This window comes from Chinchilla lanigera, unplaced genomic scaffold (assembly GCF_000276665.1).
Source record: "Chinchilla lanigera isolate Chin_1 unplaced genomic scaffold, ChiLan1.0 scaffold00018, whole genome shotgun sequence".
NCBI classification, from domain to species: domain Eukaryota; kingdom Metazoa; phylum Chordata; class Mammalia; order Rodentia; family Chinchillidae; genus Chinchilla; species Chinchilla lanigera.
Window position 1 is genome coordinate 11,573,055 of NW_004955419.1, and position 18,204 is coordinate 11,591,258.

At 40.6% G+C, this 18,204-nt stretch overlaps 1 protein-coding gene across 1 annotated transcript in view; it reads right to left on the reverse strand.

Annotated features, from left to right (window-relative positions):
• Pappa (pregnancy-associated plasma protein A, pappalysin 1) overlaps positions 1-18,204 on the reverse strand; it is a gene marked incomplete at both ends in the record, with an annotated part of 230,329 nt that overhangs the window by 157,389 nt on the left and 54,736 nt on the right. Inside the window, 2 exon segments of the mRNA XM_013513305.1 lie at positions 5,208-5,400; positions 13,991-14,284. Of these exon segments, the coding sequence (XP_013368759.1) occupies positions 5,208-5,400; positions 13,991-14,284 (487 nt within the window).

Genomic DNA, 18,204 nt, shown 5'->3' on the forward strand with positions numbered 1-18,204 from the left:
AGTTCTTTCTATTTGAAGTCTATGAAGTCTTTAAGGATGAGGTCAATATCTTACGGCTCTCTTTTTCTCCCAGGGTACAGTACATAACTTATTCTTAGGGATGGTTAGTGTTTGTAGTTGAGTAGATGGATGGATGGTTGGATGGATGGATGAACGAATGGATGAATGAACATCAGTCATTCAGAAATATTGTTAATATTCATGGCTAACCTAGTGCAGACTTTCAAATTACATATTCTGCATTCTTAGCTCTCTCATTGTAAATATGCAACCATACATTGGTAGAAATTTCACAAGCACAGTAACCCTAATTAAAAGTCCCAAGGTTAATATATTCAGTGGAATGATAAGAAGTTATAAATTTATTTACACAGTATACAATTTCATGCAAAAAGTTTAAGATATAATACTAGGTAAAAAGTCATATTTAAAGTGGATCATAGGTTGATTTCCCCACCACCACTTTTACTGTTCTTGGTTTTCTAAAATTTCTGCATGTTAGAAATATGTATGAGTTATTCTCGAATGAGCAGCAATGATATCTGTACAAATATATCGTCAGTCAGGGGTTAGAGACGAAGAGATACTTCTTCAGCACAGTCAGTGAGGAATGAGTTCCCTTACAATGACCACAATCCATGCATAGCAGCTCTGAGTCACATGACTGGCTTTATGACGACAATGAGATTACAAATGTCCTGCGATGGATTCAAGAACTATAATGACCTTAATGCTCATTGACTCTTTCATGTTTATTTATTTTAGGGGTTTTGTTTTGGGTGATACAAAAGTCACTTGAACTTCACTGAGTTCTCAACACAACTCAGGTTCCCAAGATATGATATGGGATGCTGGATATAGCTAGGAAATGTACATATTTCTTAATTTTGGCCTTCATTTGATTTTAATGGATACCAGTATGCAAACACACACACACACACACACACACACACACACACACGCACACTGAAATAATTTATCTACAGAATGTGACTGCTGACTGCTGGGAGAGGTCACCTTTCTTACCCAGGTTTTGTAATAGTAAAAGCTTAAAGCTTTACAGTTGTGTTCCTCAATATTGTAGCTACCAGTCACATGAGGCTATGCAAGTTTAAACTAATCATAACTAAATATATTTAAGAATTGGCCTCCTCAGTAACACTAGTATTTTGTGTGCTTCCTGGCCATAGCCAAGATAGTGGCTACTATCTTGATAGGGAAAATATCAAACATAGCCATTATTGCATGTACAGTCCCAGCGGATAGTGCTTTCCTCAGGTGCTCACTGTACAAAATGAGCTGACTTCTCTCCTTTGAAAATCGAACGACATTAGTTATGTATCATCTTTGGGAATATTGGGAAAATAATTATTTAAATCATTTTTTAAAGCTAAAATCTTTTGGCTTACAGATCAGAAGCTAAAGACTGAAAAGGCAGACAAAATGGATGAATTAGCAAAGAATTCAGACCCAGGTCTCTTGGTTCCCAGCCCGGCACTCTTTCCAATATGCCATGGCCAATTGTTCAGATAACTGAAACCATCCAGTTAACACATGTTTGCAAGACAGATAAAAATAAAAGAGAAAAACCAGGGGTGGCCTTGAATTATTTATTCAGTTGCCCATGTGTGAGGACACAGGCTGTGGGAGGATCTGAATATGTTTTTTTAAGGGAAACCCTTGTATTCCCTTAGACCACAGATGTGAGAACAGCAGGAGGACATGAGCATGGCCGGGGGCAAGACGTTGGCATTGATGGATGACGTGGAAAACACCAGAGGTTTTGCAGGGAAAGGGAATTTTTCAAGTAGCTAAACAGCTCTGGAAAACGTTGCATGAGATGGAAGCTAATGTTTCTTGAGTGCAGAGCATGTGTGCTGCCATGTCACAGAGATCATCTTTGTGAATTCCTCATAAAAGACAGGTGATGGGGCACCATTAGCATCTTTGATGTAAGAAACCTCAAGGGTTCAGAGAATTGAGATGGCTGGCCCAAGGTCCCATGGACTGGAACTAAGGAAGCCGAGAAGGGGGAAACAAACAACTTGACATCAAAGCATGTACACTCTCTAATAGCTAAACCAAGTGTAAATTCCATGTGTATGTGTGAGGGATACACATAAAATGTGGTTCCAGTACTTCAGGGAATTTATTGAACTTGGACACTGACTTCCTTTAGCTATATACGATGGTCTACATAGCTGTTACCCCTAATTAGACGTGTTTCAGAAATGTCAGTTTTAATTTAACATATGATAACTCCGTTATGAAATTTTAGACTGAACAAAATAGCTATTGTATGGGCCTCAAGTACCAACTGACTATAGGTTATTAAAAACATATTGATTGAGAATGAGGGCACTATGTAATAGAGACATATCTCATTACTCAACAATTAACCTTCCAATAGGTTTCCAACAATCAGATGGTATTTATTTAATGGACAATAACGGCTTTATGAAATACAAATTGAATACATACACAGGAAGTTTCATTTACAAAACTTCCATTTTTAAGTGGAATGGAGGCCAAGGCTTGACCAAAAAGTCTGATACTTCTCATCGCCACAGAAAAAATAAATAAATCTACGGCTGCTGGAAAGCTTGCTCTGAAGTGTCACATGAGGTTTCCCAAACCCAGCTCTGAGCTCCCAGTGAGCTCAGAGGCTGGGGCAGGGGAAAGGGAATTTCTACAGACAGCCCAGGAACTACATTTCCTTCCCCACTCATCCTGCTGCCAAAGGAAGTCTCTCGATTTAGGGGCTGGTGGTGAGGTGGAAAATTAGAGCGCTATTTCCTGTGGTACCACTATTGTAGAAGTTTTTAAATTAAAAATTTAACTTACATGACAGCTATATATTTCTGATATACAATGTGATGTTTTTGCTATATGTTTGCAAGGCTGAATGACTGAATTAGGCAAATTAACAAATTCATAACTCCTCATATTTATCATGGGGTTTTTCTTTGGTGGTAAAACCATTTAAAATCTATCCTTCAGCAATACTGAAGTAATGCAGTATTGCAGACTTGGATCACCATTGTGTGAACCACATAAAGCTTCTCACTCCTGTCTAACTGAAAGTTTGTACCCTTTGATCAACATCTTTCCTTTCGCCATCTACCCTCCTCCCCGGCCTCTGGTAGCCATAACTCTTTCTCTTTATTTCTAGTTTGACTTTTAAAAATTCCACATATAAGTGAAATCAGGTGGTATTTGTCTTTCTGCAACTGTTCTATTTCAATTAACATAATATCCTCCAGATTCACCCCTGTTGTTATAATTGAAAGGATGTTCCCCTTTTAAGGCTGAATAATATTATATATATATACACATATATCTCACGTTTTTCACCCAGCCATCTGACAAAGGACACTTCAGTGGCTTCTATATCTCGGCTATTGTGAAAATCATGCATGTATCTCTTCTGTGTACTGACTCCAGGTCCTTTAGGTATATCTATAGAAGTGGGATTGCGGGACTCTAAGGTAGTTCTATATTTAGTTTCCCCAGATACCCACATATTGTTTTCCCCAGTGGCTGTTTTAATTTACATCACCATCCACAGTGCACAAGGATTCCCTTCTCCCCACGCCTTTCCAACATTGATAATGTTTTGTCCTTTTGCTAATAACCATTCTAACAGTGCGAGATGATATCTCATTGTACCTTTAATGTGCACTTCCCTGATAATTAGTGAGATTGAGCTCTTTTTTCTTTCATATAACTGTTGGTTATTTTTCAACTGTTGGTTATTTTTTTTCATATAACTGTTGGTCATTTTTCAAGAGGTGTCTATGAGAGCTTTGCTTAATATATTTTTACGTGCACACAAACACACACACACTTGTAACTATGAGCTCTTTGCCACCCTTTTTGCAGCTGTTCTGGGAGGTGGTGTAACACCTCCTGCATAACTTTAGTTTTGGAACAATTTAATGAAAACACATGGGAATCACAGACAAGACGTTAGCAAAATGTGAGTTGGAGCCCAGCCCCTACCATTTTCTACGGGCTCCTGGTCAAATCTCTCAGCCTCTTTCAGCAACAAATCTCTCCTTATCTGGCACACGAGAAAGAGAATTCCTTTTTTTACTGGATTACTGGGAATATTAAATGAGCCTCTGTATATAAAGCATTCAGCACAAAGTCCATCACATAGAAAGCATCTGACAAACCACAGAACCCCAATAGGGAAATACTGGTTAATTATTATTATAGCTGTTACTTTTACCAGCATCAGTGTTATGCACCCCAAGAAGAGCTGGGATGGGGTAAGATACTTATTTTTTCCTTAGTTAAAGTGAAGTTTCAAAACAGAAGTAAATACGGTGGTCCATTTTCATAAACATTGTTTTTACAGTTCTAAGGATGGCACATAGCTTCACATGGCAGGCAAGTTCTCTACCACTGACCCAATCTGGTTAAATCTGGTTCACTCAAGTTTGAGCTTGTCAGGAGTCTCCATGTTGATAGAAATGACAAACAAACATTTATTTAGGTCTCTACCCTCTGGCTACTGTGGCGTCATCAGACTTATTTTTAAGGACAAGAACATAAGATTCAGACAGGGAAAATGACACACCTAAGGTCATACAGCTAACTTGTAATAGACAAGGGACCAGAATTGAGGACCAGAATTGTAATAGACAAGGGACCAGAATTGCACTTTAATTTATTATTCCTTGGTCTTCTAAAACATCCTTCCTCAGTTATACAAATGAGCACTGGACACAAAGATTATGATTACATACTATTCACGCATATTCATATATATGAATACATACATACATGTGCAGGCACATATACTTTCATGCTTTTAATGTGAGCTTTATAGAGTATGATATGAAGCATGTTGCTCTTTAAGCAGAGGCAATTTCAACCCCTGAGCTAAGAGCCTAAACCAATGCCCCCATCCTGGAGACTAGCAATAGAAGTTTCCAAGTTTTTAATAATAAAGCAAATTTAAACATTGAGTCACTTAGAATATGTATCATTACTTAGTCATTTTCAGTAGCAATCATTCGTTTATTCCCTGATCCAAAAATTACAACATGCCATAGGTACAAGTCACTGTACTTAGTGGTGTGGTTCCCGTTTAGCAAGAGTAAGAAACAAAATCCTCTCCAACGCAGCTTCCCTTCCAAGTTTCACTCTTTTTGGCAGGAGAGAGAGAGAGGGATCAGCACTCCACAGGGCACACTCACCTTTCAAAGAAGTGACCATCGATGGGCGGGAACCACTCCAGCGTCACGGAGTCCATTGTGTGGCCCACAACCTGGGGGGCAAGTGCGACAGGCGCCGGCTTCTTGGAGGGCTGCCAGCCTTGGTAGACCAGGTCCAAGTAACAGTGCATTCTGGCGACTTGATTGGGCGTGAAGGAGTCTGTACATTCGTCATCTGCAAGCAGGCAGAGGGAGAGATAAGCACCGCGCTGCACGGGCAGGCATGCGAGAGAAGGATGACGTCTCCTGGCAGCTAGAGAGCCAGCACCCCCATCTTTCCTGGCCAGCTCAGGGTGGCCTCCTCCAGTGCTCAAGAGTTAATGGTCTGTGAACAAATTAGTGCAGTCATCACTCCTGGAGACAGGTGAGAGGAAACAGGAGGACGGGGAGGGTGGACAGAACTGGAAAAGTATGCCTGACACTGGGGAGAGAGCAGCCAAGAGGTAATGGTTGAGGACAAGGGCAAGAGCTTTCCAGGGGCTCCAAATCCAGCAGTTCCCTACCTTTCCCCCTCCATCACTATCTCCCATTCATTCACTTTTTATCTGCTCATTCATTCATTCCTTTATGTGTTCACTAGTTCCCTGACTTACTCCTTCCTATTCATTCACCTGTTCATTCATTCATTCATTCATTCATTCACTCACGTTCATTCATTGTGCTCTTTACCAATGCGGTGATATTGCAGTTCAAACAAACTTTCTGAGTGTCTAACACATACTCTCTGCTCTATACCAAGGTTTGGGAAAGATGGAACTTAAAAAATTCCTACTCTTAGAGAGCAACTGGTCCTCTTATGGTATCAAGGCCAGGACACCGAATGGGTCAAAGTTGTTATAAGGCCGCTAAAGTCTGTGATGTAGACCACCAAGGAATGGGAGGAGACAGCACAGAGGGGAAAGAGAGAGATCCAGAAAGGCTTCTCAAGAAGGAAGCATTTGAGGTCAGCCAAATTACATAGCTGTGACTGAGCAAGAAACTTGTGGGACTGCAGGAGAGGAAGCTGTACAACCACAGAGCCATGGCATCCTAGACGACAAGACAGGACAGGGCCAGGTAGATCCAGGCACAGCTGAGCTTCAGTGCATGGCTGAGCTTCAAGATGCAACAATAAGCAATACATCCCCCTCACAGTGCTGTCACTGGGACACGTGCCTAGTGTGCGCTAAGTATGCAACAGGTACAGTGTACCATACTTGGCACACGTATCTAAGCCCATCTCTCCCAACACACGTTATTTTGGTGTACATGTTATTATTTTCTCCATTGTGCACAAGAGGATGCCGCCCCCACAGACGCCAAGCAACTTTTCCCAGATCACAGAGCTTAGCATAAATCTGGAATGTAAACGTAGGCGGTCCCAACTCCAAGGCTGTGCATTGAATCAATGTAAGAGCTTCTTTCTGAGCATGAATGAGACCTTGCATGGATGGAGTCTCCTGCAGGTGGCTGATAAATGGGAACTGAGGCTGAGGCTGAGTCTGAGGGAGATTGTGATGCAATCTCTCAGGTGTCTTTAGATCTAATGACCTCCAATTCTGCTCTTTTTTCCAGTGTGAACTGAAGGCAGTGACCCAAGACCTGGCCCCAGGGAAGAAGCTCGCCTCCCGTTTCTCTCTCCAATAGTATTACTCAGCTGCCCCAGGAGCAGAGCAAGGCATTGTTTTGGCTTGATTTCCAAAAACACCACTCCCCAGAGGTATCTGCCTGGTCAGGGTCTCTGCAGCTGGGCTCCAGACAGAGGAGCGCATTGCTCACCAGATCTTAAAATAAATCCACTATGGGGCAGCCTACAGCATAAACTCAGGTCTTCTTATCAAACAAACAGAAAATAAGTTCGAGCAGGTGCGGGGCAGTTGCAAATGACCTTGGAGGGAAAGGACAGGGGTGTGAGGGAGTTTACACACAGAAGCTGCCTCAGATTCTCTTAGTAATTTTTGACAGTCTCTTTTCTGGTACCCTGGGGAAACACAATTGGAGAAAGAAAAAGAACCCAAAGTCCCTTTACAACCACTGTGTGAGAGCGGGGCTAATTGGGTTGATCATCTCAAAGCAAGGTGCACTATGGAATTTGCTGAATGCCACACGTTCTATGGTTCTCCACCACCTGAAGTACAAACACTTCAGTCTGATAATGGCCAGGTCATCAGGTAATTGTTTCTTTGCTTCTATAGACTGTGCACTTCATCTTGAAAATGTTGGAGAAGCCCATGAATAAGTTTGATGAAGGAGATAGACATGATTGCTAAAGAAAATAGTGCACACAGGATCTGGTGTCAAATGGCCAAGTGATTGTCTGCCCTGGGTGCTTCCATTTGCCCATGTGGAAGAGGAGACATGACAATACCCAGAGTGTTCATCTAAGATGAAGAAGTGTGGGACATCAGAACAATGTCTTTGGTAAATGCCCAGCAAATACTCATTGTTTCAGGTGCTTGTGTGTGTGTGTGTGTTCATTTGTGTGTTTGTGTGGGTGAAAGTCAGAAAACTGGAAGTGGAAAAAACTCAGAATGTAAGATATGTAGATGTGCACTTCCTTTGAGCTAGCATTACCACATCCACAAATTCAGTACATAAACGCCCATGGTTAAACGCGGGGGAAAAATACGTGCGTCGGGATGGTTCTTGAGGCATCAGTTATTATTATACTATTAGAGCTGACATATCTGTCTAATAATAGGGGGCTAACTATATAATTTAAGGAACAGTCACACAGTAAAATACTAATCAGTAGTAGCAAAGGGTGAAGTAACTGTATGATTCAGTTTCCTTTTATATGTGTGTGTGTGTGTGTGTGTGTGTGTGTGTATGTATGGGACGTTTAAATCAACTCTGACCCCTAGAGTGTTTGTGAGGATTTGATGAACTGGGCACATAAAACATTTATCTAGACACATGAGGTTGAAAAACAGCAAAGGTTTTTCCTCTCTATAGACTGATTTATTTTCTTTTTTTCCCTAAAGAAATGTGTTTTCCTTTTCTTAATTTAAAAATTAGCCATTTTCATGTTTGCAGATTTAAAAAAATGTTTGAAAATGGATACGTACTAGAATTTTGCAGGGGAGCAGGAACATATTTGAAGTTTAAAGCTGGACTCAGAAACTGTCTGTGCTTGGCTGGGTGTGGTGGCTCACACCTGCAATACAAGCACTCAGGAGGCTGAAGCAGGAGGATTGCTGTAATTCTGAGGACAGCCTGGCCTACACAGTGAGTTGAAGGCCAGCCTGATCTACACAGTGAGACCCTGTCTCAAAACAAACAAATAAGCCAATTGCCTGTCCTGGGGTGCATTACACATAGACTCAGCTGCTATCTGAATCTTGGGTGAGGTCCCAAAAGGTTCCCATTTATCACAAATTCTGTGTCTCAATTAGCTAATGTCTTGAGTCAGCCCCCAAATTTCTCCCTTCTGGTATCTGTGGTCACCACAGCCCAGCTTGCAGGGATAGCCTGTTCATCCCACTTTTCTGTCCCTATTTTGTCTCTAGGCAGAGAGGACTCTGGGGACTTCAGCTCTGAGGGGTGGAGAGGTGCACAGTCACCATGCTTTTGCTACAGTGCCTTGGGCTTTCAACTGAGCCTAGCTCTGAAGAACAAATTTCTGCCTATAGCTGGAAAGTAGTATTGCGTAGGAGGTCAGAGTATGGAACTGGTGTGTCCACTCCCTTGGGCAGAATGCTGACCCTTACAGCTCCTTTTCATCCACTGTAAAGTGAGAATCAATCAAAGATGTACCTGCCTCGGGGCTGGGGATTTAGCTCAGCGGCAAAAGCGCCTGCCTGGCAAGCGCAAGGTCGTGAGTTCGGTTCCCGGTACCGGAGAAAAGCCAAAAAAAAAAAAAAAAAAAAAAAGATGTACCTGCCTCATGATGCTAATGAGGACATTTCAAGCATACCTAGGGCCAGGGATATAGCTCAGAGGCACAGCGCCTGCCTGGCAAACGCAAGGCCCTGAGTTCAATTCCCAGTATCCAAAAAAAGCGTAGCTACTAGAAGGGTGACTGCATGCCTATTATAAAACCTTCTATTTTTTTGTGTGTTTTAACACAATAATAATAATATTAGTAGACCTAAATGGAGAAATAGGAACTCTTCACTGCTGGTGGGAATGCAGACTGGTGAAACCACTGTGGAAATCAGTTTGGAGATTCCTCAGAAAACTAGGTCTAGAGGTCCCATTCAACCCAGCTATTCCCCTGCTGGGTATTTTCCCAGAAGATCTAAAAACATCATATCACAGCAATATATGTGCACCTATGTTCATAGCAGCACAATTTGTAATTGCTAAATTGTGGAAGTAACCCAAATGTCCATCCACTGAGGATTGGATAAAAAAATTGTGGTATTTTTATATAATGGAACATTACTCAGCTAGAAAGAAAGATAAACTCGAGGATTTTATAGGTAAATGGTCACAACTAGAGACCATACTCAGAAGTGAAATAAATCAGACCTGCATGTGCAAGCACTGCGTTGTCTCACTAGTGTAAAACCTGAAAGATTTAATAAAAACTTGGAGGTATGATAGACATTGTGAAATGAAAGGAAAATGCTCAAGGGTAAAGGGTAACTGGGATGTGGGAAAAGTGTAGGGAAAGAAGGAAAAATTTTGTATATATGTATATACAGGATAGCTAACGTAGTTGATCTACTATCTTCTATTTCTTTTCTGAAAGAAACTGTTAATGAGTCCTTGATTGATCAATATTACATGTCTCTATTTGTTTTCCTGAGAAAGCACTTTGAAGATATCAATATGTAATACAACAAGCATTGTTCATTTCCTACCACTTTGTTTGTAAGTCTTTATTGTCTGTACTGTTCTTTTGTTATTTTGTAAAAGGTTGTCTGTCTGTTAATGTTTTCCTCCTTTTATTTTTAAAATAAAAAAATAATATTAGTAGGCCTAATAATAAATAATTATGATTTTATATATGCTTTTGTAGACTGGAATGTGTGAAAGTGTCACAAGGAAATGATTATCACCTTGAATTCCTTACCTGAAAATAATATAATTAATATCATATGTGTGTATGAGTGTGTATATATGAATATCTACAGTGATTCTGTATGATAAACATATGTGTGTGTCTTACATTATACATATGACTATTTCTCTTTCACATTCAGTAGTCAAATAATCCTATGAATTATCATTTATCAAGGACTGATTGATAGCAAGAACATCGCTAAGTGCCTTATTCCTATGATTATATCTCCTATCATACAAGGTAAATGTAATTATCCTTCATGATACTAAGGAAGTAACTGAGACTCCAAAAAAGGAAGTAATTTGCTTAGGGTCAAGTTCTGGGGCATAGATAATTCAAGTTCTGTCTCCTCACCCCAACCACTGTACTCTGAATCACTATGGTACTGTGCTTTTCTAGTTATCTCCGTTAACCATCTCTGTGTCATCTCTACTGGCTACACGATGTTCTAGCATATGGATGTCTTGTGGTTTATTTCAACAGTCCATTATTTTTGGGCTTGTAAGATATTTCTAATATTTTTCACATATAAAACATTATTTTTCCTTATCTGTCATACAGTAAATGCCTAATAAATATTTGGGGAAGGAACATTGCTAAGAGCATGCTTATAGCTCAATCTTTACACACATTGGTTGATTTATTTGCTTTAGATATGCTTCTTAGAGAAGGGATTCCTGGGTCAAAGCATGTGTGCATATTAAAACGCTCTGGCACACAGAAAAATGGCAACATAGCCTATGGGCTGGAGGAAGCCTGATTTCTTCTGTTTTTGCCTTTGTTTTTGATTCTGCATTTTTGAGGAGGCCTTAACTTTTGGAGTACCATGGATGTATGCCCTGTTTTCTTCAGGAAGTAGTCAACATGGCTGACCATTTGTCTGCCAAGGTCTTATCTCACAGCTCAACACAAGCTCCACTGGTGTTTTCTGCTGAACTGGGCTTGCCCTATCACCTGCGGTTGCCTGCTTTATCGAAGCACAGAGATTGGGCAGTAAGAAAGACTTGAGGAGTAAAGTTGAACTTTTGCTTTAGTTTATATGTCTGACCCTGGATAAGCTACTGAAGCTACTTGAACCACTTTTCCTGCATCTAGAAAATGGGTACGATAATAATAGCACTTAACAACCCTCTTTGGGTTATCTTGAGGATTTAACACACACAGTGTCTAGTATACCAGATGTACCTGAGGATTTTTGTAGGCCTACAAAACCAATATAGTAGCCACTTGTTCTGTGGCTTGTTCAGTTGAAATTAATAAAAGTAACAGGTCTGCAGTAGCACTAGTTTTATTTCAAGTGCTTGACTGCAATATATGGCTAGCGGCCACCATATCTGGAAGCACAGACATAAACTGTGGTCACCTTTGTAGAAAGGTGTCCTGTTGGACAGGGCTGCTAGTGACCAGGTATGAGGAAATAGCACCCAGGAAGGAAAAGCAATGGAAGAAGTTGACTCCACAGTGTCTCTGCCCTTTCCTCTTGAAGGAGGGAGCGGGGTGCACTGCTTTCTTCAGCCCTGAGAACCCAATCCCGTTTTGCATTTTGAATTTCCTCCAGCTGCTTTTGTCACCTCATCTATCAGAGATCCTAAGGAAAACAAACATTTCAAAGCTCAGAGTCGACTCCAATATGCTTTTGTGGGTGTAAGTTTGTTATCGTAGCTCAGTGAATTAGCTCTGCTGTTAATGGGTCACTGAGCTGAGGGGTTCCTTTAGAAAAACATCAGTAAATCAATCACCCTTTAGATCTGTACAAAAAGGAACAACAACCAAAAAAAAAGAGATTTAGTTTATGGAGGTCTGGTAGCTAGTGGCAGTTTGTAGGCCCCTTAGAGGCAGGCAAACTTCCAAACTCATGTTATTGTTTATTTTCCATGTGTGTTGAGCTGGCCAAGGAAAGGTGCTACAGAAATGGAACGTAAGCATGGCTGTGTGAGGGGACAGGGCACCAGATGTGAAGTGTCTGTGGGGTCAGGAGTGGGAGCCCAGTGGGAATCTGCTTTTGAGGAAATATCAAGAAACCTGGTCTTTTTGAAAGACTCTTTATGGTACTGGGAGTGAGTCACTGACTTCAAGAGATGTCAGATCTAGACTGTTTGTATCTTACACTGGAGAGGCCCCTGATGTCATCCACCTAAATGGGAAAGCATGATGAAACAGTGGGACCATCAAATCCTTTGGGGTTCAGCAACAAATCACTTCAAAAGCAACGAATATACTCCAATAGAAATGCAGAATGGTAGGAAGGGGGCCTCCAGGCCCATAGCCTTCCCATGGGACCCCCGTCCAAGCTTTGTGGAATACAGTGTGTGAAAACCACCCGGGTTGCTCAATTTCCTCACATCCCCTGGGGCAAATGACTACTATAATCTTTAACATTGCTGTCTGTAAATTGGGGATAGTTCCTACCCCACAGATCTGTAGTGAGAATGAAACAATTGGTAGAATATGAAAATCTGTTCTATACAATGAATTCTAATATAGATGGAAAGTTTGGTTTTTTTGGAGTTAAGCAAGACTTTTATTTTGAGCATCTTGGTAGCTGAGAAAAGAGGAAAACAGAATTTATAGTTTGATTTATCACAAAATAAAACAAAGACAAATTGGTTGCTCAAGAGAAACACAATGAATACCGGTCCTGTGAGAAATACCGATGTTAGAGATCTGGTTTGTTGGGTTATTTGTTTTGTTTTGTTTTTCACTTTCTTCCTCTCTTCCTCCCTTCTCTGTTAGGGACCAAGACCAGGGTATCACACATGCTAGGTAAGCACTCTACCACTGAGAATCAATTTTATATATACCTATTATAAGAATTTACATATTTTTGTCCTTTACTTCCCCCTTCCCTCTTTCCTTCCTCTCCTTTCTTCCTCATGAACTACCAAACATTTATTAAGACCCTGTGTTAGGTCTGAGAATAAGGATTGTATTAGATACAATCTCTCCTTTCACAGCATTTATTTGTTCAAGTGGAGAAAGAGATGGATTCAGTGCTCTCCACATGTGCCATTGTGAGGATTTTACAAGGACACTTGAATGGAAGAGCCAGTGGTGAAAGTTGAGGCTGCCCTGAGGAAGGAGTGTCTTGTTCTTACTTGACAAAGGTGCTAAGAGGGCTCAAAGTGGCCTTGCTGCACCATGTGCTAAAGGGAGAACAAAGCATCCTAGAACCTACAGTATGAGTCCTTAACACTGTCCCTGATGGTCTGTAAATGGGCTATGATAAAATATACTTGGAAAAAAAATTCCTGATCTCAGATAATAATCTTGTATTTGTAAAACCCAAAGCCTCTCTTCTCTTTCCTTTGCAAAAACCAGTAAAAACGGGTGTGAGCGTTTTATGTTTATATAAGGGAAACCTGGATTAAAGAGAAAAGGTTCCACAATTCAACAGCTTAGAAAAATACAGCTGCAAAATTAGCAAGGATCTTTGAGATCAAATTCAAATATTTTATTTTCTTGAGAAAAGTGAGGCCCAGAGGAAGGATGACCCACAGGTATTTGGTATCATTGGGCCTTCTACCTTGGTTTCCTGGTTTTGGGTCTCAGCTTTCTACCTAAAGTGACTCTGAGCAGCTTTGAGATGCAACATCTTCCTTATAGCCTTCAGATACTCTTGGAAGGGGCTTTATTATGTTTCTTGAGGGTAGGAACTCATTTAGTCTTTAAAGGAAAGCAGCTTGTTCAAGGTTACCCCGAGTCGAGACTGAAGCCAATGTCTGACATCCAGTCTTATGTAGGACCGACTAATGCCAACCATAGCACAGGGCCCTACCTGCATAGCTCATGAAGTTGTTGTAGGGAGTGTTGAAGAAGCTATGAAAGCCACAGGTGTCATTCCCTGGTCCTGGATCGCCGCAAAACTTGTGTTTAGGAGCTGGGTTGGTGTCATTGCAGAGATCTCCGGTCTCAAAGGAGGGCTCGGTCTCCATGCAGGGGTCACTGCAGGACTGGATTTCTGAGATGCCTCGGAAGATGTGGTAGAGCCCCAGACTGTGCCCAATCTCATGAATCATGGTGTGAGTGTGCCCATAAGTGCCATAGAAAGATGGGTTCAAGACAATCCCACCTGCAGAGGGAAAAGCAGTGTGTTAGCCAAATTGGGCACTCTGCTTCTTGATTATTATTTTCTTATTCTCTTTAATGGTTTGATCAATCTTCCATTTAACATCTGGTAATCTGAGCAACTTGTTGAAGATAACAGTATGTAATATAACAACCACTGTTAATCCTTATCATTTGGTTTGAAACCCTGTATCATTGTTAATGTCCTTGCTTTGTTTTACTTGCATTTTGCTATTGTTCCTTTTTTTGTAGTATTTTCTTTAAAATAAAATTTAAACAAAGAATCAAGGATAAAGGGATGATGCCCAAAATAGCAACAGGCTCCTTTACTGTTGACTCCACTGCCCTGTGTACTGTTACAACCTGCGACATGAATCCCTGGCTATCAGAGTAGGAAGAAAGGAGTCTCAAAAGTCATTTTATGCAGTCACTTTTTATTTTTCAGATGAAAACTGCTCTGCCTGAAGAGGAGAAGCAAATTACCTATATAATTGCAAAGTATTTAAAAGGAGAGGCATGATTAGAACTCAAGGATTCTGATTTCCAGGTTGACAAGCCTTTTTGCTGAAAATGTTTTCTTAGAAAGTGAGGCATCCCTTGATTCATAAATGTTCCACATGCTCTTACCCTAAAAAAACCCTCCCTAGGGCTCAGAAACCTTGGTGCCATTCTTGTTTTGCCTTTGCTAACTGTGTGACATTGCGCAAGTTAACTGTCACCTCAGAATCCCACTTCTTCCTTTCCAGTGTTCTAAAGGGGAGAACACTCATGAAGGACAGTGTCAGGTTGTGCTCACCATTGTAACACTACTCGCCCACCCCAATGCTCAGCTGCTCCACTGAGCCTTTCATGCATAGAATCACATTTAGTCATCTCAAAATTCAACAAGAGGAGTAGGGGTTCCAGGAATCAGAGATTCACAGAGAGATGAAGCAACTGGCCCACCATCACAAGTGAGAGCAGAGGTGCAATCTGAACTCAAGATTCTCGAGTACCAAAGCCAGCACCCTTTCTTGTTTATTTTAAAGAGAAAAAAATCAATAACAAAATAACAACAATGAAGATAAAAACAAAACAACACAAAAACAATAAAAATGATACAGGATTTCAAAACAGGATGATAGGACTTAACCATGGTTGTTGTATTACATATAGTTATCTTCAACAACGTCGCTCAGATTACCAGAGTAAGAACGCAAGATTGGTCAAACAATTAAAGACAGTGACAAGTAATAAAAAAAATTAGTAATGACACAGAGCTTCATCAAACAAGATGGTAAGAATTCAACAATGGTCCAAAGCTAGGATTCTTAAACAGTGTTCTGTTGCTAATGCCTGTCATGGGGCCTGAAATATAGTATCTCATTAAATGTGTGTGGAAGATTTGCTGTAAAGAGTAGTGGGAGGTATGAGCAATCGTTTGTGAGCAACTAAAATAGCACCTGACATATATCATGTCTGCAACTTCTTGTCTACTCACAAAAAAGCAAGTGCATAAAGATGACCTGGGGACTTGGTAGAAAGGCAGACTCTCAAGCACTATTCCAGATCCACAACATCACAGTCTACATTTAACAAGAGTCCCAAATCCCTTGTTTGTGCACTCTCATCAAGAAGGAGTGGTCTATACAGAATATCCTGGAAGATGGAGCTTTGCTCAGCTCAAAGTTTAGGTGGAGCAGAACTCAGCAGAATCAAGGAATAGTTTTGGTTTCATGTACATTTAAGAGAAGGTTAGGATTCAGGTCTGAGAATATCACAAGTCAAAATTTAGCTGCAGAGCAGCATCTTATGAAAAAATGATGAGGAGACAAGGGCTTGTTGATTTGGACCAAAAAACCCAGGATAGGAATGAAGGAATTTTGTCTTGGACTGAACTGCTGGGGTAGCAAATTTGCTCAGTCGTGGAGCTCACAGAGTTTTAATTCCGAATTGCTAGGAGACTTCTAACAGAGATTCATGAAAAGGTGTGTGGGTAAGTGTGCGCATGTGCGTGAGGGTGTGAGAAGGGGCAGGCAGAGGCAGGGAGGAAGAGAAACAGATACAGGAAATCTTTCTCAATTATTTTCTGTCAATCATAATAGGAAACATAATCCCCTTCCAACCCAAAGCTTTTTCCAAGGATCATGGTGTAACAGCAGGAAAAGAAGGCAAAAAAAAAAAAAAATATGGTTTTCATATATTGAGTTTGATTAGGGCTACTGCACAAGAACAGCTTATGATCAACATTCTTCAGGAGAGAGAGGTGGCTGGAGCTGGCCTGACATGTGCTGCAATACTTGTTTTTCTTCATAAAGACCTTATGATATTGAAAAACTGACTTTGCATCTTTTGTGATCTTTAAACTAAGCAGCTATAGTGTTAATGGTTCTCTGTCTTTCTATGAAACTTGCATATTAAGGTAACAAGAGGACAGGACAGTCTTGGGGATGAAGATAAGACAGCAGATGTAATGTCCAGGCTGGCTCTGTTTGTTCTACCTCAGTATCCTTTCCCACAGAGCGACAGCGCTGTGCCCAAGTCCTGTTTCATTGCTTCTCTTAAAAGGTGAAATAGCTTGAGCCTGACATCATCCTGAAATACTATAACATGCTATGGATTTATAGCCTCCCATATTCCTGGCTCTCAGCCAGTCTCCAGCATTCATGGAATTATCAGGGCTATTTTTCTCTAACTTTAGAAGTCCGCTGTTCAGACCTTCCCAGACGCTGACCATGGACTTTCTGGTATCTTTTCTAATAGCACAGAATTTCAGAGCTGAGAAGAGTCTTCTGGTGCCATCCATTCTAAACTCTCTATTTAAAATCTTAGGAAACTGTGATTGTAGGAAAGAAAGGGATTTAATAAAGCCAATATTGTTAAGTCATAGCAGAGAACACTTGTTTGTTTTTGCTTTGGTCTAGTATGATCCCCAAACATCACAGTAGGTATGTGATATAAGCTGATCACCATTAACTTTACCTGAATTGTACATTCTCTTATGTCCTGCCCCTGTCCACATGTGTCTGTTAACAGCCTTCCCATCACCTAGCTCAAGGTTTCTCAATCCTAGCATCACTGACATTTTTAACAGTGTAGTTCTTTGCTGTGGATATTGTAGGACATTTAGAAGCACTGCTATCTTCTACCCTACAGATGACAGTTGCATGGCCCCACTTACAACTTCCATAAATGTCTCTAGACATTGCCAAATGTCTCCTAGCAGACAAAATTCCTCCAGCTGGTAACAACCAGATGTTTATCTTTGCATTTTTCTCTATTTACAACACACACACACACACACACACACACACACACACTGCATTTCCTTAAAAATTTGAGAAATATGAGTAGACTGGAAGGGGTTAAGTGTATGGCATGAATCAGTACAACTTTTTCATTTGAAGCTGCAGAGTCTTGTCTCCAAGATATAAATTTAGAACAGCTCCTGGACTATGGGTTTGTGGTAGAAGGCATCAGAGGGACCCAAGTATACATCCAAGACCTTTACTCTGCTGAGCCCTAACTTTCTCTCTGATAAAGATGTTCACAGTTTTCATTGTTATAAATGTGAGTATTCTACCAAAGGGAAAGTGGTTAATTAAATCAATTATAGATCCCTTCTTCTGTGTAATAGTCTGTGACTATTCATCAATTTTTTTTTTTTTTTTTTTTTTTTTTACCAGGAATTGAACTCAAGACTTTGCACTTGCTAGGCAGGCACTTATATCACTGAGCTATATCCCCAGCTATGTGACTATTAAATTCCCATCTTTAGAGAGGTGTAAAATAATCCAGAGGGTACTTTTCTTTTGTGACTTTCAGGGCAGAATATTGGGCAGGAACAATGTAACATGGGAAAACATGGAAAAATGCAGAGAGCAAAATAGCAAGTGAAAAAGAACACACAATTATATATAGTCTATGAGTTCAGACATGCACAGG